General features: G+C 44.0%; 1 protein-coding gene across 3 annotated transcripts in view; it reads left to right on the forward strand.

Annotated features, from left to right (window-relative positions):
- Positions 1–27,636, forward strand: part of Fas2 (fasciclin 2) — a 192,804-nt gene extending 165,168 nt beyond the window's left edge. The window contains exons 13-16 of one of the 3 annotated variants that reach the window (XM_065450683.2): positions 7,555–7,783; positions 9,453–9,521; positions 14,445–14,519; positions 23,529–27,636. In XM_065450683.2, the coding sequence (XP_065306755.1) occupies positions 7,555–7,783; positions 9,453–9,521; positions 14,445–14,519; positions 23,529–23,628 (473 nt within the window). In that variant the 3' untranslated portion in view covers positions 23,629–27,636. The remainder of the gene's footprint in view (positions 1–7,554; positions 7,784–9,452; positions 9,522–14,444; positions 14,520–23,528) is intronic. The other 2 variants (XM_065450689.2, XM_065450697.2) reach the window with 2 other exon arrangements.
- Positions 27,637–27,879: the final 243 nt, after the last annotated feature.

Below are 27,879 nucleotides of genomic sequence, written 5' to 3' on the forward strand. Positions count from 1 at the left end.
GTTTGCTTCGTATGAGCTGTCATCCTTTGTCGTATGAATCCTAGCAGTGAAGAGATCTGATTCACGTTGCATTTCATGTGACTGATTGGTCCGCAATTTCGTCTTTCATGTGAAACCAGCTTTACAGATTTGCTATTCAAGCTTGCTCAAACCAGTGCCCTGTTAACAGAATAGTCTTGAAGGCTAGCAAAGCAGTAGGGAGCTCATCTAACAAATAATGCCAATGTTTGGCCATAAACTTGTTATGGCTGCCTCTCTATCAAAGATTTTACCGTCGACTGTATGCATGCAGTGATGCCAATCAAAAAGCGCAGTGTTTGCAGATACGAATCATTGGCACAGCCTGTCACTTGTAACGATAAGGCATAGAGTGCACCATGTTTTAATGCTCGGTGGTTTGTTTGGTCAATTGTTTCATGCAATAGCATTATAGCTGTACCTCACACTCGAAATGTGGGCTGACCGCCAAGGCAGTGCAATATAACACAGTACGGCATGTCAAAGTGCTAGCTGTTACAGTGGAATAATTCAAGGAACTAGCCGGTGACACTCGTGCCAGACGTCTCAAAAAGAGTTAGAGATGCAGGCCTGCTATCGTAGGCCTAAGGGTTTGAGCATTGGGCTGCCATGATGGAAGGCAGTCATTCGATCTCACTATCGGTCCAGCATTTCCTTATACAATAAAACCTCTTTAATTTGACCCTCACTAATTTGGAAAATTTGATAATTTGGACTTGTCCTCTGGTCCCGGTAGGTGTTTTCATTATTGAATGGAGTCAGAACTCCCGCTAATTCGGACATATTTGGCAACACACCGGTTAATTCAGACAACTCTAGAAACTTGGCAAGCACTGCGTAATCGTTGGGCAATACTGTCATGAACATCAGAGCCAAATATTATTACATGCAGCTGGGAGCCCACAATGCCACTGAAAAGCTGCGTGCCCTTTCCTGCAGCCTATTCAGAACCTTGCCACATTTCAGTTACTTTTACACTAGAGTATACACACTGGTTACTGGGCAGATGTAGCATTATCCGAGCCAAAACCAGAGAAATCACAGTGGTTCCATTTTGTGGTGAAGTCTTAACACTGCACTATATCCTCCAATGTAAGCAGTGCAGTGAAGGTTTGCACCATAGTCTCACGGTCCTTCCAATACAAAAGGCCACCACGGTAATGTGTTGAGTATGCTGGCAGTTATTCACTGTGGGCATGGTGTACAGCTTTGGTTGCGGCAGGGAGACCGAAACAAGGTCAATGGCTGCACAGATGTGACAGGGAGAGCACTTGATTGCCGAGTAATGGAGCCTAATACATGGCACATTCAAAAATGTTTGATTGGAAAAGATTCGCGATGAGGTGCCTCTACTACCAGGCACACTACTTGCTTGTTGCAAAAGGTGTTGCAGGTTAAGGGAGCGGAGCAGAAGAGCAACCAGTGCACTGCATATGCCTGCCTTGCGTCACCTGGTGCGCTGAGATGCGACCTGTTGTGCCCAGAGAGAATTGATCACCCTGTCCCAGTGACTGGCCTTGTGTACAGCCACTCTCTGCAGCAACCTCTTCTGTGTCTTCTCCTAGTGCCTACACAGCACATACACTCTGTCTCCCTCCTCTCTTTTGCACTGTTGAGGTCTCTCCACAAGCCTTTTGGGGGGTTTTCTGTTTTATCTGGCTAAAACATCTTGTGTGCTTCACCATGGCCATCTCTCTTTCTCTCTCTCTCTCCCCCACGCACTCTCTCTCTCTCTCCCGGCTAGACCCCTCCATCCAAACACCAGTGATCCCACCCAACTTTGCTGGTACATATCACATTTCCTACTTGATATTATCTCTTGTTCTGTGGCTGCTTGCTCCTTGTCTGCTTGCTGCAAGACCATGGAAACAGTTTGAGCATTGCTGCCTGAGCATGTCACCTCTCTGCCTGCCTGTTGGCCCGAACATCGTTTTCACACCCGCCAGGGTCTTTTCTACCGTGCTTGCCACCATTTGCCTTGCAGCTGCAGCAATGCCAACTCAAAAGCTCTGCAAGTTCAAACTGTGCATGTGATAGGTGAGGTGGCAGTGCATGGTGGTAATCCATGTTGGTGAACTATAAATGCACGAAAACAGCCCTTGCATGTAATTCTTGGAAGAAATTGCCCACCTATAGAAACATAGAAGGCTCCATGTGTCCTGCGGGAAATCCACCAAGAGTATATCAGTTTCACACGACAGAATTACGTGCATAAGTGTAGGATAACCATCTCGCAGAACATGTCATTGAGTCTCGGTGACTTTGGGTCGGTCACTATGGCAATGTGCTGCCCAGCATGAAGTCTCAGGGTCGATTCCTGGTCGCAGCAACTGCCTCCTGAAGGGGGAGGGCAGCAATGCAAGAGTGCTCGTGCACCATGCTTTGGGTGCATGCTACTCCCCTGGTGGTCGAAATGAATTCAGAGCCCTCCGCTCTGGTGGCCCTCAATAACCTACTCTGCAGTTTCAGGACATGTCAGCCACAATGGAATCTCGCTTTGGCTAAGTTTGTTATGCATGCCGCTAAAGCATTCTTGTAGAAGCCACAGTGCTGGTAAATGCATAGTTTTCTTGTGAGCAGCCTTCAGACAGCACCTAAGCAGACAATGCATGCACCTGGTGGCTATCGCTGCGACGGAAGTCCCGGCACGCCACCGCAGAGATTTTTCAGTGCACTGCGGACAGCCACGGACACCACCTTATCTCTTAAGTCAGGCCGAAAAGCTGCACGCTCTAGGTCATCTGTCACTCCTGGTGAGCAGTAATGGTGTTCTTCTAGTTTCGGTACCAAAACCGGCTATTGTTTCTAAGCTTTTCATGACTCTTCTACTCGTATTTAAAACATCAAATTTTGCACGGAGGCTCCTTTATATCAACACTATATTAAACTAGGCTTTATACAGAGTCTGAAATTTCCTCGTACTTGACCTGATCAGTGGCTGTGGCCTTCCTGTGCCGAACGCAAGGTCCTAGGCTCCATTCCTGGCCACGGCAACCACAGTTTGACAGTGCCCAGAGTGTTGCGTGCACATTATAAAACCCGAGGTGGTTAAATCTAATTCCCCCCATGTGGTGTGTGTCATGGCCCCTGCATTTGTTTGAGAAGTAAAGCCTCATCGCTCTATTAGTCAATATTGTTAGCATTCATAGCAGAGCAGCAGCCCTTGGTGTGTGGTAATGGGCATGTTGGATCCCGCCAGCTCGTAAATTCCCTGTGAAACAGCACAATGTTGAGCAAGTGCTGTGCTACCCTCTGTGAAATTGGTTATTTGTGCCGCATCAGAGGAGCACTGCCAGAAAAACTGCAGTTCGAGGCACGGGCACTACTGTGTTTTCTGTGTAGTCTACGAGTATCTGCTCTTCTGTTGGGACACACATGCTGGGGGCGTAGTATCACATTAATCCATTAGTAGGAGAAAATCTGGCATAGCAGCCATTGATCTACCGTGGCAATGATGGATAGTAGTAGTATGTGAATTTTTCTGATGTTGTGCAGCTTTGTTACAAACACTGCAGCTACTTCTGTTGTTTCTTTGGTTCAGCTGTATTGTTTGCTAGACACATGAAGTTCTCCAAGCGCAATCGAGTATTTCACATTAATGACTAATTCATTTCATCAAGTTAGCACTTTTGAGTGCACTTGTGGCTAGGTCTAGATGATGTTTGAATGATACAAGACTCACCATGGGCAGTTCCTGCTTTTCTGGACATTTCTTGCTGTGTGCAATACTCTGCGAACAGTACAATGGTAGAATTTTGGATGCCAAAAGAGGTTTATCATTTGTGCAGAAAAAATTTGTGATGACAGAATAAAGGACTGGAACGTCACTCAACGCCGAAGGAGCAAAGTGTAGACAAATGTGTGTACCACAACATATGATTCCCGTGCCCACTGAAGTCCTGTACTGGTGGTGCATGTAGACAGTCGTGCCAGGTTCCCCCCCCCCGCATCCACAGTATGGAACACTGTGGCTGTAGGTTTGCTTTTGTGAAGCGCTAGTCTTGCTGAAGGCACCACCTGAATCTGATTTTCTCTGCGAAGGTGCACGAGTACTGCGGTGAAACTGTCGACAGAGCAAATGGAAATGGAGCAGTTGCTGGCAGTTTGACTAATTTGTACTGCAGATACACAGTTAACGAGGCATGAGTGGCTCCTCTATCATTCATTTATGGCAACCGTCCAAGTCAGCGTATCGTGTAAAGTTAGGACATGCACTTTGGTCACTGCATCAGCAGATTTGCCTTTATTGTGTCCTGTACCTTATTCCTTCTGTCAACTCAGTAAAATGAAATAGTTTGAAGCAATATTTACAGGCACTCCCAGGTCCAGAAGAGAAACTTTGAGAAGAAAAGTGTTTATTCTGTGCTGTTTGTCAATAACTACCTGTGGGGCTAAACTTCGATGACAAAAGAAAAGGAAGTTAGGATTGTACAGTGAAAAGGAGATAACAGGCATAATGTTAAAACAGCAAAATAGCAGTGTGGATTAGAAAGCATATGTCAGTAATTTACATTTTAGAGGAAATTAAGGTCACCCATGTTGCGTAATACATACTGCTATGGTATGATTAGGAGAGCGCAAAAGGACAAAAACTGGAGAACACAGGAATAAATGCCAACTTCGAATTTGTCTTGTCATTGTTAAAATTGCAGCTGCTCCCCAAGGTTGGGCGAGGCATTTTTTTAAGCATACAGATTAACTGGAATGTGAAATCACCGTGGCTTGTTTCATTGCAGACAACAAATACGTTTGTAAGCCAAGCATCTGAGACTGCATCGTAGTGAGATAGATTTCTCAAGGCCTGCTCCGAGTGGGGACGAGTAATTTAGCCATGTGGTTTCATTCGTCTGTGCCACTGACAAGGTATTCTTTTGGACTGCACATACATTGGGGTTCACTGTACACTGGATGTTTTTTTCTTTAGGCTATATAGAATTTTTAAACACAGCCTGTTGCAGATAGTGTAATTTTAGTCATTGAGCTGAATTGCTCGGAAATGGACATTACTTGCACCAAAAATTGAAATGCATAATCGACTAATTGATAAAAATTTACCAACTTTTTCATTCAGTGCTTTACAGCACATATTGCAAGTTACAAATTGCAGCTGGTGAGTTTGCAAGGTGTATCCGCTTGGAACAAATTTGCAGGATGACGCCTGTCTAGATATATAAATTTCTGAAGTTGGAAACGAAATACATTGGTGCTCCAGTTAAATTTGTGCTTCAGTGCGTAAAATGAGATTTCGTTTAGAAGGTAAGCGGCACAACCGTGCATTTGTACCACAAGTCTGGCGGTACGTGTCTCTACACTGGCGCCATCCTCAGTATTAGCTCTAACTGGATATGTGTCACAAATTAACTGGCTCCAATTTGCAAATTGAAATGTGCCATAAAGTAAGTGATTGAAAAGTTAATTCATTAATTAGGTAATTTTTATTACTTAGTCAATTGTGCACTTTAATTTCTCGTTGCGAATAATGTCCGTCACTTTGAGTAATCGAGCCCAAGTACTACAATTATGCTAGCTGGCACAGATGATTTTTAAAGATTCCATACGGTCAAAAAAAAAAAGAACTCTTATTTCCAACAAATCCCTTTCAGTTGATAGTAGGCTCTCGACCTGCTTTCTTCAGCAGTCTTTGTACCTTCACACTTTCCTAACCATAAATTCACACCAAGCAAGCCAGTTTGCAGTTTTGATGACGCATAGACCAGATGGCCAGTGGTGTATCAGCCAGAACAGGGGTGCCAAAGGGAGACAAGGCTATCGAGGACAGGGGAGGCGGCGTGATGTGGTTTGGAAGTTTAGGATGCGCTCTGCTGATGCAAGAAAGGGTTACCGAGATGGGCCGTCATCTTGGGATGAATGCAAAATAAGGCTGTTGATGCACAATAAGCCAACACCTGCTTGGAGCTGCTTCTATTTCTTGCACACTGTCTTCCCACTTCTTTCTTTGCATGATCTTTCCACCTTTGACAAATATATGATGGCTAGCCCACGCTCTCCTGCAGCTTATATTTTTCATTGGACACTGGCACTTTAACATGCAGGGCAGATTTCCTCAGGCATTTATTGCACACACTTCTTGTACTGAAGTGGTGGCAGGCATCTGGAATTTACTTCCATGTAGCCAAAATTTTCTTCCATTTACCTGTTTATATTACCTGTGAGCTAGTTTTAAAAGTAAGGCGTTCCCATTTTTAAGTAGGATTGCCGCTGCGCAGAAAATGTAGCATCTTGACAAGAGAGCATTGTAAAGTAATTCGTTGGGTTGGACACACCCCTCTGCCCATTTTTTGCCTATCCAATGTGCACTTTACATTTTGATACTGTGAGCTTCTCTTTAAGATACACAGCGATTAGAAGCCTGGCTGCGTTTCTTTAGTGATGAGCTGATAAGGCGGCAAAGCAAGCAATCTGCTAGGCAATGCCTAGTGGCCATGCATTGGACTCGGCTCTTCCTTGTACAGATGAAAGCCATGCATGTCAGCATGCTGTGCGTGTCTGTCACTTTTGCTTTTATCATGCTGCCTGCGCACGAGTGTTTTGTCTCGTACATTAGGTTTCTGTCAGCCCACTCGCTCGTAGGGGTTCCCAATGTGCACTAGTGTGGACAGTGCTGAACTCCAACCTGAAGCGTGCACACGATGCTGTCGAGGCAGTGATTAAGTCTGCAAAATGTTTGCGTGATGCTTTCGCCAGCTTCATGCACCAACATTGGCAGTCTTGCATTCTCTTCATTCCCTCATTTTTGTGCAATCTGTCAAAGCTTGAGTGTTTGTGCTGTCTTTGGTGATTATCATTTGAAGGTTAGTAGATTAATGCTGCCATCAATTTTAACATGACTGAGGTGTACTAATTTACTCCAATTTATTTGCAAGACTTGTACCTTACTTTTTAAACTTATTGTACACTTTGGAGTGTGCCCAAGTGGTGTACTTGCAAATCTTTATTTTTGTGTATTACTTCTTAATGTTGTTTAAGAACATATACTTGAATATGGGGCACTCTTCCTCCGTTTACATTAGATTCAAATTGAAGAGTGTAGTGTGAATGCAGTATCAGCATAGCTATAGCTGATTTTCCTGTCTGCTTTTGTCACCTGATGCATGGTTTACCTGATGCCTGATGCAGCTCATAGTTTGTGCTTACAATTGTGAACAAGAACTTAACAAGTGTTTTACTCTTGTCTTTTTTTCCTGCTCCCACGTTCCCACCTTTGTGGCCCATAACACTTTTCCATTGTTTGCGCCATTGAAACTCTTTTCGCGACTCTGGATTTTTCTGGTATTCACTGCTTGTACCTACTATCCTGTCGTCACCCTGTTTCCTTAATTCCTCTTACCTCTGGCACGGTGCCTCTAAATTTCAACTGCTATGCATGTCTTTGCCACCTTCTGCTGCTTGCATTATTGCTTTCCTTCATTTCTGTGCACCCCGTTTTCTTCCTTCTACACAAACTTTCCCCATCCTCCTTGTTTATCTCTCTCTCTCCCTCTGCCGCCTTTCCTCGTCGTGCCTCGGCCCCAACAGGCGAGGTGCCCACGGAGGAGCACGGCGGGCAGCAGAGCCGTCTCAGCGGCCTGGGCCTCCCGCTCACCACGATCATCATCATCGTCGTGGCTGCGGTGTTGCTCGTGCTGCTGCTGCTCGATGTGGTCTGCTACCTCCGCTTCCACTGGGGCTTCCTCTACTGCCTGCGGCACTCGTGCGGTGGAGGGCAGGCGCCTGCCAAGCCCGTCGCGGATGACGCCAAGAGCAGGTGCGTTCGCGCCGCGGTGCAGCTCGCTGGTGGCCAGCAGGAGTGGGGTAGTGCCCAGCGCTCGCTTCAGGTTCACTGCTTGCCAGAGTCTGAGAGGGGCTGGGACAGCGCGCTCGCCACCGAGAAGGCATTGTTCTCGGGTGCCAACAGCGGCCATGTGGCCTTCACGTGATGACCTGCCTAGGTCTGTTAGTTCTTGCCAAATTCAACGTGCTATTTTTGGGGTGCAGGCAGCGTAACGGCTATCATGTTGCCGCTTTTGATGCGTGATTAACACAGGGTCTAGCACAGTCGCCGGAATGAACGAAGGGCTTTTGCCTTTTGTCCCTACCTTCAATATGATGAGTCACCAATGTCTAGGGCCTCTGAAAATATCTATGACCACAACAAAGACAGTGACTATTTCAGGAATGTAGTCCCTGCAATGAGATTGGTGCTATCGCACTACCACAGCATAACCACCAGCAAAGATCCAAGCTAAATTTTTCTGCTAGTTCTGTAGACATCTGGACTGTTTATTGTAACATAAAGCATGAAAGTTCTGTTCTGAAGAAAGATCAGAATATTCAGCAATGCTAAGCCCTCTATTGTAACAAAAGCAAACATAGCTAGAAAATGTACCACACGCGTGTGTGTGTGCACTTGCACACTTATATCTTGGGTGCCGAGTTGGACAGTTCCTCAATTCCCTGAAAAAAAAAATGAATGTATGCCCCATGACCCTCATATCCAGTAATCACAAATGATCACATGAGTCCTACATAACTTGGGCATTCTCACTAATCAGATGTTGCATGTGACAATACAGGATCCCACAATGCTAGAATTCATGTATGTTCCTATTGCTCATTTAGGATTATTGTTTATGGGAGTCAAGTTTGCTTAAAGTGTTGCACCGTGTTATTGATCTGACACCAAAAGGCTTTTCCTTTCTTTTTTAATTTCACAGATATGCAGTGGCCTTTTAAGCTTGCAGTTTTAGTTGTTTCATTAGTTCCCGGGGCAACTTCAACTAGGTGAAATGTATGTATGACTAAAGTCCAACGCACAACCTTGCAATGCACACTGCTGAATTTAACGTTAAAGAATCAAAGCTAGTCATGAAGCAACTTTGACTGTCTGTTCTTAGAAAACCTGTGATGTCCTGTTTGTCTTCTTTTAAATATACCATGCAATTAAGATTGATGGTTTGGGGAAGGAAAGGGGCATAGCAGCATGAAGTGGAATACTACCACCGTTGAAGCTGTAGTGCTACAGTGCTTTTCTTGTTTGTGTCTTTTTCCCTCTTGAGAAGAGGAACCATTCTATGTTCATGACTACTTGCAAGTGAAAGATTCAATTGTAAAACTGGAGGCACAATGCCAGGTGCAGGATGCTCCGAACTGCTAGCAAGCAGTGAATTATTGTTTACATCACAATGATTAGCCCTTTCATTTGTAGTTCCTTTTCTAGTATAGGGAGCTCTGCGGAGCTAATCCCAGTCGCCATGTTAGTAAAGGCATCAAAGCTTCCATGGTGCTGACATGCCTTTTTTTTTCATTCTTGGATGTCATTTGTATTCTCATTTGACATGCACCTGGGAGTCCACAAAAAAAGTGATTTTCACCCCCCCCCCCCCCTACCTTGTTCATCCGAACTGTGGTTAAGCACTGTACCTCCATCGCTGCAGCCCTCCCACAGTGACCGAACCTGATGGAGGGAAGACAAAGCCAAAGGCTGAGAAGTCAATTTCCACTGAGTAAGACCGCTCAATCCTGTCTTCCCACCATTTTGCCAAAGCTCGGGCGTCTTTTGGTGTGGTTTTCCGTTACCAGGCTCTCTTCAGCGCTACTAACTCAAGATGACAAGCGACCATCCACTGTTCTCCTGGTTTGGTGCAGGTTTCAAGCTCGGCTCTTGTTTGGCTCTACTAACTGAAGATGACAAGATGCATCACACCGGTCTTTTGTTGGTTAACCTTTTTGCTGCTTTCTGGGGATGGTATTGCCGACACATTCTAGAAACTTATCCTTGGAACTAACGTGCGAGTTAATCCTTATTTTCCTTGGGCATAGTAAATATTTGTAGTGGCTAGGCCAGCCAGTTCTTGGTGGTGCAGAGGCCTAAGCTCAAATGTTCACTTGAAAGGCCACTCTGAAACCAGTGTTCACTTGGGCATTTTCATCACTCAGTGAAAGGAAAGCCGAGTTGGTCTGATACATTTTTGCATGGCATCTCTTTCACTATCTCTCTCTCTATTGGGCAGGGCCACATCTATTTCTGAGATCGGTGTTGGGTACCCCTCTTTATTTTTCTGTTTGGTCCTCCTACATTCTGATAGACACATCTTGCATCTGCATACATGTTGGTGTTCTGTTGTGCTTAAATATTTCATCTCACATCGGTTATTGGTGGTGGGAGCCCCTTTGATTCAAGCCCATGTCTTTGGCGGTTTCTAGGTATTCTTGCCCCTACTTTGCTTTGTGTCACAAGACAACACCAGTTCTTGTCATTGTGTCATTGCAACTAAACTCATATCTGAGTCTATTTGCTTCTTTATTATTATTTTTTTCTTTAACAGGATGATCACTGGTGACTGCCTTTGTAGATCAATCCACGAACCACCTATGTTGAAATTGCATTTGCCTTGCCGCAGCAGTGGCAGGTGCACTGTTTGCATTCTTGGTGCAAGTGGCAGCATGACATCACATTTGCACCAAACTGAGCAACGAGACCTGTAGTAGATGTTTTTTGCAGTGAACCCAAGTTGCATGACCATTTGCCCCATAGAAAATTTCTTGCCAAGCCGTATGGCACTGTTTACACATCTCTGTGGTGTTGAAAAAACATAGCTTCTGTATTTTAGCAGTAAGAACATGCAACTGGGGTAGTTGGTTTGCTATGGCTTGCATATGGCGCCAGAAAATACAAACGGCATGAGAGGCAGGCGACCACCAAAAATGCTCAAAGATCCCAGGAATGCAGACAGAGACTTGAACTGACTGACAGTGCAAACATCCCGGATGGAAGCCAATATTTGCACAGTGAAACTTGTCTTTGTTGGGCCTTCATGGCCCAGTGGCTGTGGCATTGCGCAGCTAAGCTGGAGGTAGTGGTTTTGATGCCAGCTGCAGCAGCTGCATTTTGATGAGAACAAAATGCAAAAATGCTCATACACTTCGATTTAGGTACTCGTAAAAGAACCCCAGGTTGTGACGGGTAATAGTGATGGGTGACTTCAATGCAAAAGCAGGCAGGTGAACAGGAAATTGGCAACTATGGTGTCGATTCTAGAAATGCTAGAGGAAAGATGTTGGTAGAATTCGCAGAAAGGAATAAGGCTGACAATAATGAACACCTCTTTCAGGAAACATAGCAACAGAAAGTGGACCTGGAAAAGCCCTAATGGTGAAACAAGAAATGAAATTGATTTCATACTTTCTGCCGATCCCAGCATAGTGCAGGATGTAGAAGTGATAGGTAGGGTAAAGTGCAGTGATTATTGGTTAGTGAGGTCTAAGATTCACCTTAATTTGGACAGAGAAAGAGTAAAATTGGTCAAGAAGAAACAGGTCAACTTAGAGGCAGTAAGGGTAAAAGCGAACAAATTTAGGCTGGTACTTGCAAACAAATATACAGCCTTAGAACAGAGATGATGATGATGACATAGAGCTAATGAATGAAACTATAACGAGGCTGACTTCAGAGGCAGCAACTGAAGTGGGAGGCAAGGCACCAAGGCAACGAGTAGGCAAGCTCTCCCAAGTAACAAAGGACCTAATAAAGAAACGACAAAAAATGAAGGTGTCCAACTCAAGAGATAAGATAGAATTCTCAGAACTGTTAAAACTGATCAACAAGGCAAAAATAAGTGATATTCGAAACTATAATGGGAGATAGACTGAAGAAGCCATAAAAAATGGACACAGCCTGAAATCAGTGAGAAGGAAACTTGGCATAATACAAACGAAGATGTATGCACTGAAGGATAAGCAGGGTAATATCATCAGCAATCTAGAAGGTATAATAAAAACAGCGGAAGAATCCTATACTGACTTGTACAGTACCTAGAGGACTCAGGAGTACTCCATTCGAAACTATAATGAACAGGATACAGAAACTCTTCCTATAACTAGAGATGAGGTCAGAAGGGCCTTGCAAGGCATGAAACGGGGGAAAAGCAGCAGGAGAAGACGGAATAACAGTCTATTTAATCAAACATGGAGGAGACATAATGCTAGAAAAATTGGCAGCTCTCTATACAAAGTGTCTATCGACTGCCAGAATCCCAGGAAACTGGAAGAATGCAAACATTATACTAATCCACAAAAAGAGACACATTAAAGAATTGGAAAATTATAGGCCCGTTACCTTACGCCCAGTATTATATAAAATATTTACCAAAATAATCTGCAGTAAAATAATGGCAACACTGGACTTTAGTCAACCAAGAGAACAGGCTAGCTTGAGGAAGGATCAATGGATCACATCGATGTCATTAATCAGGTAATTGAGAAATCCGCAGAGTACAATAAGCCTCTCTATATGGCTTTCATAGATTACGAAAATGCATTTGATTCAGAGATACCAGCAGTCATAAAGGCATTACGTAATCAAAGAGTTCAGGAAGCTTACATAGATATTTCGGAAAGTATCTACAGAAATTTCACAGCTACCTTAATTTTCCACAAGAAAAGTAGGAAGATACATATAAAGACGGGCGTCAGACAAGCAGACACAATCTCCCCAGTGCTATTCACTGTGTTCTCGGAAGAAGTATTCAAGCTATTACACTGGTAATGCTTAGTAGTAAGGATCAACGGCGAATATCTCAGCAACCTTCCATTTGCAGATGACATTGTCCTGTTCAGCAACACTGGGGACGAGTTACAACAAATGATTGAGGACCTCAACAGAGAGATTGTAAGAGTGAGGTTGAAGATGAATATGCAGAAGACAAAGATAATGATGAACAACAGGGGAAGGGAACAAGAGTTCAGAATCACAAGTCAGCTTGTAGAGTCTGTGAAGGAGCACATTTACCTATGTCAATTAATCACAGGGAACCCGGATCATGAGAAGGAAATTCAAAGAATAAAAATGGGTTGGATTGCATACGGCAGACATTGTGAGCTCCTGTCTGTGAGCTTACCATTATCATTGAAAAGGAAGGTATACAATCAGTGCATTTTACCGGTGCTGACATATGGGGTAGAGACTTGGAGACTGACAAAGAAGCTTGAGAACAAGTTAAGGACCGCGCAAAGAGCGATGGAACGAAGATTGGTAGGCATAACTTTTAGAGACGGAAAGAGAGCGGTTTGGATCAGAGAGCAAACGGGTATAGCCGATATTCTAATTGATATTAAGAGAAAAAATATGGTGCTGTGCAGGTCATGTAATGCACAGATTAGGTAACCGTTGGGCCATTAGGGTGACTGGGAACCAAGAGAAGGGAAGTGCAGCATAGGACGGCAGAAGACTAGGTGGTGCGACGAAATTAGGAAATTGGTGGGTGCTAGTTGGAATCGGTTTGCACAGGACAGGGGTAATTGGATATTGCAGGGAGAGGCCTTCATCCAGCAGTGATGATGAAAATAAGCTTATGATGATGATTCGTGCGTAAAGTACCAATATTTAGTTTCTTTGTTAGGCTGCCATGAAGAAGACAAATCCCATTGTCAATGCATTGGCTTCTGGCCGAGGCTTTTTTCGTTTGCATGCTTTTGATTGAGACAGCCATAAGCTGACTTGCGGTTGTCTTTATGTGTCTTCTTTCCTTTGCATTGTCTGGTGCCACTTATAAGCGTATTTTATTGACTGAACTGAAGTGGCTATCTCTACCTGTGATTTCACTGTGGTCATCTAGAAACTGTATTACTTGCTTACAGCCATGCAAGTTTACTTGCTGGCTGTTGAAAATTGCAACTGCCCACAAAGTGGCGTGGCTGCCTCTGGTGCTACAGTTTGTATTACTTGCATGACGTGGGCCTCAACTGTGCAGGTTGTCTGCGGCTTTTGCTCAGCTTAGTTTTTGGTCACTGCTGTGCTGACCAAAAAACATGTAACTATGATACGCACTGTATGTGCCTGCTTTCATTGACAAGTGCTTAGAATCTTCACCTGTGCATGCTGTTCCTGTTGTTTATTGGTGCTAGCATTAAAAAAAAATCAATCGGCAGCTACCAACATAAATGTTGTTTCGGTCTTGTCTTCTTGATCGCCTGTACAAAGGAATGGTCAGAAAGAATTCAATGGTAAGTAAAATTCCTGTTAGCAAGCGAAAACTCGGGATAGTTACCACATCAGTGGCTGTTTGTAGTTTGTATGCTGAAACGATGTTGTTGTGTGAAAATTTTTTTTCCTGCCGATTACGTGAAAGATGACCTTGTAGAGCATGCACTGTGCAGCGGTAGTCTTGCTGGTAGGTGCTTCTTGCCCATGCAGTCATCTTTTTTTGTGTGTGTGTGTGTCTGTGTCCTTGTGCTTAATTAGCACGTATGTGCAGCTCTGAGACTTGGCCGACTGCTGTTGGCTTTTGTGTCCTTGCATTCTCATTTCTGCCTGTATTTTATTTGTTTGAAACTGACGTTTGATTTTTTTTTTTCTCCCTGGTCATGACACTTTCTTCTTTTCTATTTTTCTTTCCTCTTTTTTTTTCCTTTTCTTTTAAAATAATCAGCAAGGAGTTGTTGAGCACACCCGATGAGAAGACGCGAGATGCTGCCGAAGACACTCCCATGATTGACACCAAAGGGTAGGCACCACCTCTACCAGGCTGGCCAGTTCCAGTTTTTTTTTTTTCATACTTTCTTATTCTTTCTCCTCGCACTTTGTTGCCTTTAGCTTGCTTCAGGTGCTTCTAAGCAAGGACAGACAGTCTGGACGCTGTTTCAGATTTGAGCTTTTCTCATATCACAGCCATATTTCATGCTAGTGGCTTTACATCAGTCTAGTGGCAACACATCAATCATTCTTTATCATGACAATATTGGCCAAGGCTTGGCAGCAGTGATCCATAATGGTTTAATAAAGCACTTCCACATTTCATCTGTACTTACCACTTAGCATAGCTGGCTCCTAAAGTCACCTACACTGCGCAGGATGCGAAGCTCGAAATCTTTGAATGAAGTGAGATTTCTGATAATGTGGTCTTGCTGTAATAAGGGGTAACATTATCTTACTGTGTACAAGCATTGAACAAGCAGTTATGCTCTTGGCATAAATGTTCCAAGAAAGTAGCTTGCAAATGTTTTTTTTTATGTCTTGTGGATTACTTCTGACTCTTGGTTAGCACCAAAAACCACAAGGTGACATGGCACAACATGCAGTAAGAATGACAAGTTACCACAATGAGGCTACCAGCTACTGATGAGCCAAGTTTCTAGCATTGTTAGCAGTGGATAAATGAGTGGATTTAATTGCAAAAGAAGGTCTCTAGATGACTGCGGGTGGTTCCCAGCTGCAATATGCAAAGCCCTTAAGGCAGTCACATTGTTGTCTTGCATCCTTGAAATTATTAGCAATGCTCAGGAGCTGCAATACACGAGCTTGCCCCCTCTCCCCCCCCCCCCTACAAAAAAATGGGGGAAGAAGTAATTCAGCCCAATTTTTATCTGTGCACCTGAAGCTAGCCGAGGCTTTCCTTCACAGCACATTGAATGGCTTTTACTGTGTGTGCTCGGGTTTGAAAGCTGCATGTGCTGAAGCTTGGCCATGGCTTTGTTTGTTGCCTCGTTCCTTTGCAATCCATCTACCATCTTTACTTTTATGCTGAATGCTTTTATTTCTCTGATGCATTCCTCTGTGAGGAGGTCAGCTGGTGCGCTTTGAACCTTCCATTTGATTCGGGGAGCACTTGACGAGCTTTTTTTTTTTTTTCTTTTGTTACACTTTTAAATGATGAAAAAAAGGAGTTGCCATTGTGTCTGCACTCTTTTGAGTGTTCAGCACATTGCCGCCTCACTACTTTAGACAAGCTGCATGAGCAAGAGTCTCTGCAGCTTCTAGTGCAGAAAAGTGCCTGGTTAGGTGGGTTGGGTGTAGGGCAAAAATATCTGGCAAGCGCTATTGTGGACAAGTAGAACTAAGCCGGAACACTTGTCTCCACGTATACCTAGAACTAAACCTACGCCAGCTGAGTTTGTGGCATTTGTGCTCAGTGCACTTATAGGAGACATGTTAGTGAGGACAGCCAACTGTTCTGCTTGCCCCAAAGCTCATGGCAAGCACCAGCACATCTTTGATACCATCCTCTGGACTTTCTCTATATCTATGGCAGCCTTTTGCAGATCTCCTCGCCAAATAAACCTTTTCATAAGTGACACTTAATGCAGCAGAACCCCATTGACGCAATCCTGTTTTGTAAGATATCCTGGTGGCAGTTGAGACTGCAATAAGTGAACCAATACCGTTACGCTCAGATGCCGGTTAATATGTTAAGAAGATAAGACAGCCACGAAAATCCACGTGAACAAGAAAAGACACGAGGCACGCGCAGGCGATTTTGTTGTAAGGTGCCCGATTATCTACACATCTTTACGATTACTGTATAGACATGTAGATCTTTACGATTACTGTATAGACATGTAGATCTTTACGATTTTTATATTCAAAACTCACGACTGCATCTCGCCTATTCGTGGTGCTATGTTGACAACACTGAATTCGTTGCCTTGGATCCAAATACGAAACCAACAATCGTTCGCGGAATTGTAGGTGCTCGCCAGAGCTGTGGCACACGATCCCGTACAAACAGCTTAAGCGATGCCGGGTAGAAGTACTTTCAAGCATTTATCCTCTCCTATTTGGCCGAATGTCCATTCATCAAGAAGTCGCACAAAGGCTAAAGGTAGGCATTCCGTAGTTTGTGCTGCTTGGATGTCAACACTTCTTACCCTGGTCACTGGGACGTTCTATTGCATCTGCATGGATGCGAAAAAACAGTCCTGGCAAAAATGGTGGACTCAGACGAGAAGCTTGGAGGGTACTGCTGCCAGTTGATGGATCTCAATATCACTCGAGCCGAATGCATTTTTCTGCGTTCATCGTTGAACACAATGTGCAGTTTACGGCTGCTGATCACGCCATGGAACTCTTTCAGAAAGTCTTCACGGGCTATCATGACCTGTTTGTTGTGCATTTTGCCTAAGCCAAAGTATCCGGGTAATAAGATGGTATTTTAGTTTTTCTTTATGCACTTTTAGTCTTTTCTGGCATCTCGTGTAGTATCTTAAGCAGTGTTGAGTTGGTAGGCTTCCCCACAGTACTCGTCTACCTGTGTCAAATGAAAGTGCTGGCAAGCACTGTATCCTCTTCCTAACCTGACTTAACCGAACCGCCTCACAGGCCGTTGCCAACTCTCTCTGTTGCATCTTCACCTATCTGTTCCATAGGGCATGTGGCATAGTGCCGTTGAAGGATATGGCATGCCTTTAATCAGTGTGAAGTGAGCATCATGTTTTGCTCTGGCGACATCGTATTCTCGCGTCTCCCCACCATCTAGATTTCATTTGGGTTCCCGTCACCCAACAGGTAATTAAACAACAAAGTGGGTCTCGGGTCACTTGGTAGTAAACGTCTCGTGGCACGATTTTCACTGAGTGGGCACCTCATAATTTTCCACAAAAATGCCCCGCCTGAAAAACCTGCTGACCCAGGCCGAATTTAAGGAGCGTAAGCATGCTGAAGGTGCAAAAATGACAATGCATCTCGGCCTGCTCGGGTACGACCACCTCAGCGCAGCACATTGGCACCTCATGCTGAAACTATTAATGCAACGCTTCGCATTACGTAAATATAAACTGCAGTTGCATCTGCCAAATTTTTTAGTCGCTTAGGGTGTTACATTTTCCCGGTTAGTACGCATCTTCTGGTGTTTTTTTTCTCAAATATATAAATTAGGTTCTGCTGTGCTTCTTAAAATTGCAAATTCAGGTGTGTTCAAAGCAACCTACACTACTCTAGCACGAAAATGCTTTACTGTGATGGTCACAGGACCCTTTTTGGCCAGCGTTATTCTACGAAACATTTTGTAGTGAAAGTGTTATCATAGTTTCAGCATTTTGAAGCAGTGGGATGCAACATACTATTTCCTTTTTTGTTCATATTATTATTTTTCTTAAATTACATTCAAAATCTCTTCACATCCTATCATGGATTCCTGTGCTTGACATTGTTTTTTTGCTTCCTACAAGCAATTGTTGTGCGTAATCAATGGCCAAGAGATGCATGCAGCCTTGGAGAAGAAACTATCCGAATAAATATGTCGTCAAAGGTGAAAGCAGATGGCATGCGACTAGACTTGTGTGAATGTCAATTTTTTTTTTGTTGTTGTTCGAAATGAAGTCGGAGTGAATAGTGATTGGAGTCAAATAATTTTGAACTGAATAGCTTGAATAGTTGTGAGACTTGTATAGAACTTTTGACATAAGTGCCAGAAGGTGGCAAATAAAAAAAAATGCAACATTTCTTACAACTAAAGCAACACACAATATTTGTCAACAGGCTCTTGCTCACTTTTATGCTTGTCTATATTAAATTTGGTGCTAGTTTAGGCAGCGGGAGTATTTCACATTCACCTATTGTGCATCATCACAGTGCTGTGAAGTGCAACTTTGGCTGCGCGACACTCGTAGTTTATGCCACATTGCGTAAATTCAGCTTTTGCAAGTGCACAGGCGAACTTGGTAGGCCCCCTGCCACTTTTGCAGCCCTCATTCAGCCTGCACGAATGATGTGGGGCCAGATAACCCATGAGCGGCAAACTTTCCACAACGGTTTGCTGTCCACCGCCATGCCTGCCTTGGCTGTTGGGCCTAACCAGCATTGTTTTGCTGGGTGTCGGTCACCAAAGTTACAGCCTAGTGCCCCATCAACGTGAATATATTCACAGCAGCCTTACGGTTCCTAGGAAACAGTAGGATTGCTGCGAATAATATGTTTGATTAATCAAAAAGGTGCAGAAATCAGTGGCTGTAGACGTATCTGTCTTTGCCTGATCTTGGCTGTGAGCTGTGCGATGTAACTTGCTCACCAAAACTGTAGCTGTAGATCATGTTTAAAAATTTGCCATATTTTTGTGCGTATAACACACAAAAAAAATTTCAATATTTTAACAGTAAAATTGGCCGAGAGTTGTATATGAATTTAGACATAAAGGGGAACTCTGGCCATTTATCTTACTTTGTCAAGGTGATGAAATATTTAGGTTCTCGACAACCCCCCGTCGCACGTCTGATAGTAAAATTGTTCTACAAATGTGAAAATTATTTTAAATAAGCAAAAATATCACCGAGACGAAATTGAAACCTCGCGAAGCAGCCGAGCGAACCTCTTCGTGTGCCGTTACGAGAGGTACACCAGTGGGGAAGCACGCAAGGCACGTCTGTCTGGCCCAAGGCGCGAATGAAGCCAACGAAGAGCAGACACTCCACTGATTCAAGAACACGCCGGACCTTCGAGTAACAATGTCAGCTGCACCAGCTCATCGGATCTGTCAAACAGTGACGGCTATGATTCTGATGAATTCAGTAGCCACAAATCGTTGTTCTCATTTGACTCGCCACCACTAGAGCCAGTGCCCATGCATGACATATCGTTTTGCAACATGAAGATCAAGAGTAGTAATCACTGATTTTATATATGCTGCTTGCTATTTTAGGTGTTTTACCCCTTCTCAGGGAAGAGGTTTGCATACTCGCTGTTAAGATGTGAAGCATCACTTTCCGCATTGTGTCCCTCAAGAACACCCCTGACAGTCCAAAACACTGATCGGTGCATTTGTTCACATTGGCAGGTACAGCGACTGCTTGTCGTTTGCTTGAGATATAATGCTAGCTGCTCATTGGTGACCTCAACTAATGTCAGAACGTGTCAATATAGGCAGATTTCGTGCATGTAAGCATTGTTGCATCAATCTGAGCCATACAGATATTAGCTACCACACACCTTAGAAAACAGTGAGTACGGGAGCGTTGTTATGCTGCCTACTTATTATTCTTCGTATTCTCTGCACGCACACAATTAATGTGTTAGGTAAAACATAGATTCGGACTTGGCGTGTACGATCATTCAGAGACAGCGTAGTTTTCTTGGGGAAATGCCGATGCCATTATTCACGCCATTGGCAGCTGAATTAGGCAGTTGTTTACGCTGCTGTATCAAAGGGGCCTTCGCTTGCTGCACATTTGGGATACGAGGGAACAGTGCACCTTGGAAGCTAAATGAGTTAGCATTAACAATACATAAAAACAGACCCTTCTACGTAGTCGCATTTAATTTAGGGAAGTGCCGGCAAGTATGACTGGCCGCCCTCAAGAACAGCAACATACGGATGTTGATGGCACGCCGTGTCATCCCTTCTAGCTTTTTGCATCTGCACTGTACAAAATGAAGAATGGCTTATTTCAAATCCGTATGATCAAAACTGAACTGCAGAAGTAGTTTTCTTCATCCTAATGGGTTAATTATCTTCAGGTCAAGGTCAATCGCTTAGTTCCGCCAGTAGTAGGTGCATGAACTCGGCGACTGTGATAGGCTTAACCTCAACTGAACATGAATGACGTCGGATCAAACTGTGTGCACAAATGGCGAGTGCTGCAGTTTGTGCAGCCAACAACGCAACACCATTTGCTTCCCATATCTTGCCCATCCACACAGACCGTAACTTTTCATGACAGCAATAACTCGTTCCAAACACTAGCTCACTATTACTAGCTCACCCCTTGGCCCTGTCGTCTGCCATTCATTCCCAGCATGCTCTGTGTATACCACCTTTTACATCATAACACAATGTGGCCAGTAGCTGAGGTGCAGGCAAAGGAAGTGGTACAAGGGAATGAACAAAGTTAATTTGTAAAGAAATCTGTGCAACTCTTAAGCCTGATGTTTTCAAGAAATAACGGAAACTTGCAGAAGAACACACTTGGTAAATTTTATTCCGATCTGTTGACCTCGAAAAATCGGCAGAGTTGCCCTTTAAGGTGCGACTTCATGGCAACACACGTTGCACTGCCGTTTATTCATCTTGGGGCACAGTTTTCAGCATTAACAGTACGGCTGGCCAAAAATGTGACGTGGGCGATTCATACATCCGCGAACGGAGATTGTTCGTGTGAAGATTTTGGCATTTGTATAGTTATTTTTGCGGGTTATATGTGCTATGTTACTTTAGTTTCTCTCCCCCCCCCCACTCCTCTTTTTGGTATATTCTAATTGGAGGTGGCACTTAGGCTCTGAAAAATATGTATATTTGTTCGTTTTGAATACCTTGAAAACTCGAATATCAAATAGCATGAAATTCAGACGAATATTTGCGCAAGCCTAGGCGCATGTCTGCTAGCTTCATTCCTTTATTTGCTACGAACCAACTCAGCTTTCCCCTTTAAGTACGACCCGTGATGTATTTCTGAATCAAACCAGCTGAATTTTTAGGATTCTTTGGATAAAGTTTTATGCTTGTTTTGGGCCATATACAAGTAAGCCTTGCCACTTCTGTGAGTTTGTTCTGCGACAGCTGTCACCCTTATCTGGTGACACTGACGTCGCAGCTGGTTGTAGCACATGGTAGCACATAAATTACAGCTAGTTGATGGAACCAAAATAGCAGCATTTGGCGGGCCCGCAAGTTACAGGCAAACTTGGTCTTCCTTTACATGCATCACTCATTATTAGTATCGCAGAACTTCTTTCTCTCTGTATTTCAGCGCTATTTTTCGTAATATGAACAAAAACAGCACATTTTCTTTGTGGTTTAAAGAACTTAAACCACAGTTAAGGCCAACTGCAATGAAATTTTGACCACGTAATAAGCCCAATGTCAGATAATTTGGACACAGTAGCCGCTGTGCAACGTGCCTCACTTGAAATACCAGTGGATGCTTTACTATACACTCGCAAGAGCCAATCCTTTTTTAACACCGAAACTGAAAAAAAAAAATGCCATTGCCACTCACCAGGAGTGATACACGACATAGAATATGGATAAACAGCACACGTATCGTCTGCTTTCCTTGATTGTACCATCCCTATGTATCAAGGAACAGGTCCTGCATGTCTGTTATTCAAAGCTAGTAATACTGCTTGCTGCTTCGTACGCGATTCTGTCGCCATTGCATGCCCACAATGTTCTTTTAATGGGCAGCATTCTTTTCCAAGCTAAGCTGGCTCTCTGTATCTGGCTGTCTACGGTCAATGAGCAAAGCCTCGATGTGTTCTGCCTCCACTCAAAAACGAAGAGTGCATCGAGGTGACCAAGCGAAGGCATCTTAGCAACTCATAGACTAAACAGGCAATTACCGCTATCTGTAAGAAAGGATAAGACGCAGCTGAAGCTGCGTCTAATATGTACACTAATATGTACATCCATAGCGTAATTGAACTGCGTAGGTGCACGCACTCAAGAAAACTGGGTGGTTGTGTGCCCGTCAAAAAAGCAAAACGTGTGACAAACTTCCATTAATCTTCAACTTATCGCCAACCAGAGGCAATTAGTTTTCGAGAGTGCTCAAAAAAAAGAAAAAAGCAACGGAAATGCATGCACTGCGGCATCCTTCCTATGCGCACCCCCGTGAGCACTAAACGAGCGAGAAAGAAGCGGTTGCCCTTTGAGCAATTAGTAATGAGATAGCCATCAGTTTTGCAAGCACAAGAAGCCGAAACCACCAGCGGAACAGAACCCAAACCGCCACCTGCCCGCGCCAATGTGTGAGCGGTACTATAGAGATGTGCGGGAGCGAAGTAGCGCTAAAACAAACCATGCAACAAAAACTGAGAGAGGGAGGCGCTCAAAAAAAATTTCCAGTATTCCCAATTTGTGGCAGCACATGAAAGAAAAGAAAAAGTTAGGAATTTGGTGCACGTTACAGATGGCACCGTAAATACAGATGCAGATGGCGTACAGATGGCGCCGTAAATATACGGCATCGACCATTTTGGACTTCGTTTGTGGCGCCGTATCTTTATATCATTGACCCTCAAAGGGTTGAATAGAAGAATCTCTGCTTTAATATATCGCAATCACATGGAGTGTTATCACAAGCTTATCCTGCAAGGAGGCAAATCAGGTGAAAATTTTTCTACCTATTTCTGACCCTGTATGAGCAAGAGTCCACTGGTATACCTCTTGTATTTAACTGCAGCAGATTTTTAAGAGACAGCAAAGGTAGTGGCGTAGCAACAGGGGGGGCCCGGGGGCCGTGGGCCCCGGGTGCACGGGGCTAGAAAGGGGGGGGGGGGTGTCATATACGTCTGAAGACACCCGAAAATTGTCGATATGCTCGCCTTCCTCGACTACACATGGGGGGGGGGTGACAGAAGAGCTAAGGGCCCCGGGTGCCAGACGACCTAGCTACGCCACTGAGCAAAGGTTAGGGAACAACTCAGGGGCAGGCATTTGCAGCACCTTTAGTCACGCATGCCTTTTTTTAGGTAGAGTTGCACGCAGCATTGCAGGCGCTGAGAAATGTGCTGTTCCTTTCCAGCAAATGAGAAGTCTGCGAGAAATGAGTACTAGAACAGTGCTCAACTGAGCTAGTTGGTTTGAGGCTCAGCGAGTTTGACAGCCAATTTGAAGACACGGCACAAAAGGAAAACAAAATAATGTCACTGAGCACTGAATGAGTATTGCTCGTCCATGTTTAGCGCTGGTCTCTCCTTATAGACGCCGTTTTTGTTCTTGGCCAAGTTGTTATATGGCATACACAACCCCTGTTGTGCGCGAGAGACCCATGGGAAGCAGTGGCTTTCTGTTCTTCCTATATCCCAGGCTTAAGGATGGCAAGCATGACCTGAAATTTGAGCCTGCTGACAAGAACCATGCACTGAAGGGTTCCAAGTCCAGCATTGCCAAAGACAGCATGGTCTGACGCCGGGAGGCCGACTCCCCTGTCATGGAGTGGGACGTGCGCTGTCCCCTGGCGGTGTCTGGAGTGCCCACGCAGGTCAGCGTGATCACTACTGCAGCTAGGAGCTGAAGTGAAGAACAGACAGGACTTCTCCGAAGTTGCCTTTTTTGGCTGTTCGGTGTTTGACCACTCGCTCACCATTTTAGTTGTGAAGGAAGTGTAAAACTCCATTTCATTTCTGCCATCAGTTTTTCTTTTATTATTTTATTTTACAAGTTGCACAATGTGCTGCTTTTGTTGTGCACAGCTAATATGTTTGTGTAGTGAAGCATTTTTAGTGAGCCAGTCTTGTTTCACTTCTGTGCAGACATCAGTTCTTGTCTTACATTGCCATGATTGAATTGTTTGAACAACTCAGTAGCTTCACTGGACTAGTGTTGTTGTAATTGCTTGTTCATTTATTACCAGGATCACTAAGTTGCCTTTGTCTTCAGGGATCGGAGGTGTGCGCCATCTATGTGCTTTGGAGTGCGTTTGGTTTATTCACGGATGTGGGGGCACACTTGACACTTTGCCAGCACTCTGAGCACAAGTGTGGAGAGACACCGCTCTTGTATAAATGTGGCTCTTGTATAAACGTGGCCAAGTGCAGGTTCCACTGTTTTTTTTTTTTCTTTTTCGTTTTTGCAGCACTTCTCACTGCGAATCCGCGCATGTTCTCGAAGGCAGACTACACACATTAATGTTGGACTGTGCTACTGCTTTCTTTTTCTTCCGCATTGTTGTTGTTCCAGGACACTGCTGTACTTTCGCATATTGAAGACATTGACTTTATTGCTGTGCTGCCATCGTCTGTTGTGACAGCTATCCTAGTGGTGTATCACAGAGTAATCACATCGAACCATTCCATGTAAACTACTTATTTGGAGCATTCTAGTTTTATTGTTCTATGTTTTATCATGTTCAACTTGGCCTTCTGAGAATGCTGTTGGAGATAGCCTTCTCTCAGATTGCCCCCCCCCTCCTTTTTTTTGTCCTTTAGCTCAGAAGAGCTGGTTTTATTTACACATGCATATAATGAATATATATATATATATATATATATAGTAAATATTTTTTGAATGTGGTTTCACTCTGGGGAGTGAAAGAAACTGATCTCTTTTCTAGTTTCGTGAATCTCCAGGCCATTCTCACGCTTTCCCGGGTTCCCAGTTCCTTCGTTTTTCTCCTTTTTATTTTTCGAAACAGGGATGACATTTGTCTCTTACCCAAGCTCTTTTGTAATCAACATGTGTGCGTGTGTGTCTACTTGTGTAAGCATGCTCGTGCGAATCTTTGTAAAAAGCATTTCTCGTCAGTTCTGTTCTTTCTGACCTGCCTTGTCCTGCCACTCTGCCCTGTCCACGTTAGATGTCATGCTGTCATCTCAAGGTGCATGCCATTGGAGCTTAAGCTAGTGGAGAGACAGAGGCCAGCATTTCTACGTGACCTTCTGAAGCTCCCCACAACCAGTTCTGGGCTGGTCTGTAATGGCTGGTAGCCAAGAGTGTGAGCTTTCAAAGTGCAGTTTGACGATGCATCGCACAGTGATAAGGCATTTAACCTAAAGGCTTCGCTGAAGCCCGAAGCCAAAGGTCTACGGCCAGTGCCATTGCTGCTGTCTTCATACAGATTCTCGCCAGCCATTGTGCTCGGTGTCGCAGCCTGTTGTATAGCCATTTGGGTGGGGACACATAAAAGAAAACACATTGAGGGAAGACAGTGCACTTTATGATGTAATTAACGGTGCAGTAAGGACAGAGATGAAGGCAGGTACCGCAGGTCTCGTGTGCCGCACGGCCCTGCTATGTTGCAGTCTTGCCCATTGTGTAGCAGCTGTGCTTAACGCTGTTACTTAAGTGCTGTGTGTGCAACATAGGAATGTGTTGTGTTACTGCAGCATGTAATGACACTGCTTTGTTAAAGACAAGGACGATGGGTAATAACTGCTGTGTTGTCACTTTCCTTTGTCCTTGCAGTGCTACTAGTTACATCATAAAGGTGTACCAATTTGCTCCTCAGAAATATCTGTGTGAAATGCCCTGTAAGGCCCTTCTGTTTCACGATTGCTTCATAGCCTGTTTGTCCGAAACCATTTCTCAGCTCAGTCATAGCTCGCCTCATCCTGCAGCATTACTGCTGACCACAGACGTGATAAAATGTGAATGGGAGAACACTATGCCACATATTGTGGTGTGTCGAAGGTGCTTTGAAAGGGGATGGGCGCTGGGTGAGAGTTCGTCGCACATGAAATCGCTCAAGCCTGACCTAGCGACCAAAACTCTCTTTAGCTGGCTGTTGTTCAGTGGGTATTTGAATGGCAGCATTGTTAACAGCTATACGCACTGGCAGTAGTTTATTTTGTGCAGGTTACGTTAACACACTTGCTAAAAAGGATTGTTATCACTGTTGGTTCTTTAAGGGGCTTGTGCAGTGTAACAGATTTGCACTAGATTGCAGCCATCTCGTTGACTTCTGTATTCGCTAGTCCAGTTTTAGAAAACTAAATCGTAAAGCTCAGCTTTTTAATATTCTTAGTACCCTCTTCAGCTACTGTATTTTTCTACATCAAACAGCATGAACACAGAGGTCAAACACAGGTATTTGTATATGAAAAATAAGATGTGTGCTCTCAGAAGCGGACTTTTAAATGAGCTGTTCTCTGCATCGACCAAATGTTATCGTACTCATACTATTTATCTGTCCATCTATATTTTACAAATGCTGCCTACATATGTGCCTAGAGGGTAGAGACGTCACTGAATGTACTGGCACAGCTGACCTGGGCCTGATGTACACAGGACAATGCGCATGTTGAAAGCAACGAAGCAATGAAACTGGGTTTTATTTGCAAATAACTACACTAGTTTAGAATATGGCCATAATGAAAAGTAAAAACTGTCCCTGGGGTTTCTCCTGAGCACATGCCCAGTTCGTACGTAGCACAAGATTTCACTTTTTGCTCTCTTCAACCTTTGTTTATCTGCTCTGCAGTGGAGATGAGCTGTCAAAGTACATCTTTAGTCATTGTTGGCTACCGCAAGGAGTATTTATGGCAGGCATCATTGGCCACTGCCGTGAACATGTGTGCCTGTCTGTGCTCGTCTTCCGTGCCGTGGAGCAAGGCAGGTTCACTCGCGCTTCTAAGTGCGTGCAGAAGTCAACGAGAATGGCGGTTCAACTCTTACCGTCCTGGCACTCTTTTCTTGGGAGTTTTAAAAAGAAGGGTGGGTGGGACTTTGCTCCCTTGTTCACGCACTTGTTTGTGGCTGCCTGACTGAGGTGGCCTCTGCGGGAGTCAAAAGTTTGTTAATTGTGACCGTTTCCTTTGAAGTCACTGCAAGACCACTATTGTGGATGGCTACCAGGTGTGCTAGCAGCAAGTGATCAGATCCTCTGTTTGAGACAGTGTGAAAAGTGTTCAAGCTTTACAAGTTTATTAATGATTCGATCTGAATTTGCTTAAGGGCGTGGAAGAATTTTAACATGTACAGTGAAGTGCATTTTAACTTTGGTGCTTTTAGTAGCGCCGTTTTCATAATCAAACTTTTCTTTGAAGAACAGTCTTTGCTTTTTGTGAAGTGGTACAGCTAGCTCCACGATAGTTTCTGGTTACTTTTTCTTTTATGAATGCAAGCTACAAGCTCTGTAGGCCGTGTTGCTGTATCTTCTTGGCACCGTGCACCGAATGGCCGTAGTAACAAGTTGTGAATGGTTGTGTGATGCACCGTGGAGGTGTGTGTATGCGAGTGTACAGCCCATAAGATCAAAATTCTGGTTGGTTATGAATAGCACTCGTTTTATGAGCGTATATATATATATAAATGTCTATACATACATATATATATATATATACATATATGCGTTTGCACTGTAGTGCTTGGATGGCGTTTCATCTTGTTTCATTAAGGGTTGTAAAGTTTCTAAGGTCTGCAGCTGGAACTCGGTCTGTGACGTGTGTGCATTAATAAAGTTGATTCATAAAAAAATTATGCTTGGCATTTCTCATTATTTGTTTTGCAAGGACTACCTGAACAAGTGTAATATCTATACAAAACATGCAAAAGCTGTTCAAGATTAGATTTTAGTTTGTCGAGTTGTATTTTTCCTAGTGTTCTTTGTGGAGAAGTAAATCACAACTGTTTGAATATATTCAGAGTGCCTTAAGAGTGCAGACGTGTCATGAAGACAGATAGGCATTCTTGTCTCATGGCACACATACTTAATGTACCT

The sequence above is a fragment of the Dermacentor albipictus genome, chromosome 4 (genome assembly GCF_038994185.2).
Source record: "Dermacentor albipictus isolate Rhodes 1998 colony chromosome 4, USDA_Dalb.pri_finalv2, whole genome shotgun sequence".
In the NCBI taxonomy this organism is placed as follows: domain Eukaryota; kingdom Metazoa; phylum Arthropoda; class Arachnida; order Ixodida; family Ixodidae; genus Dermacentor; species Dermacentor albipictus.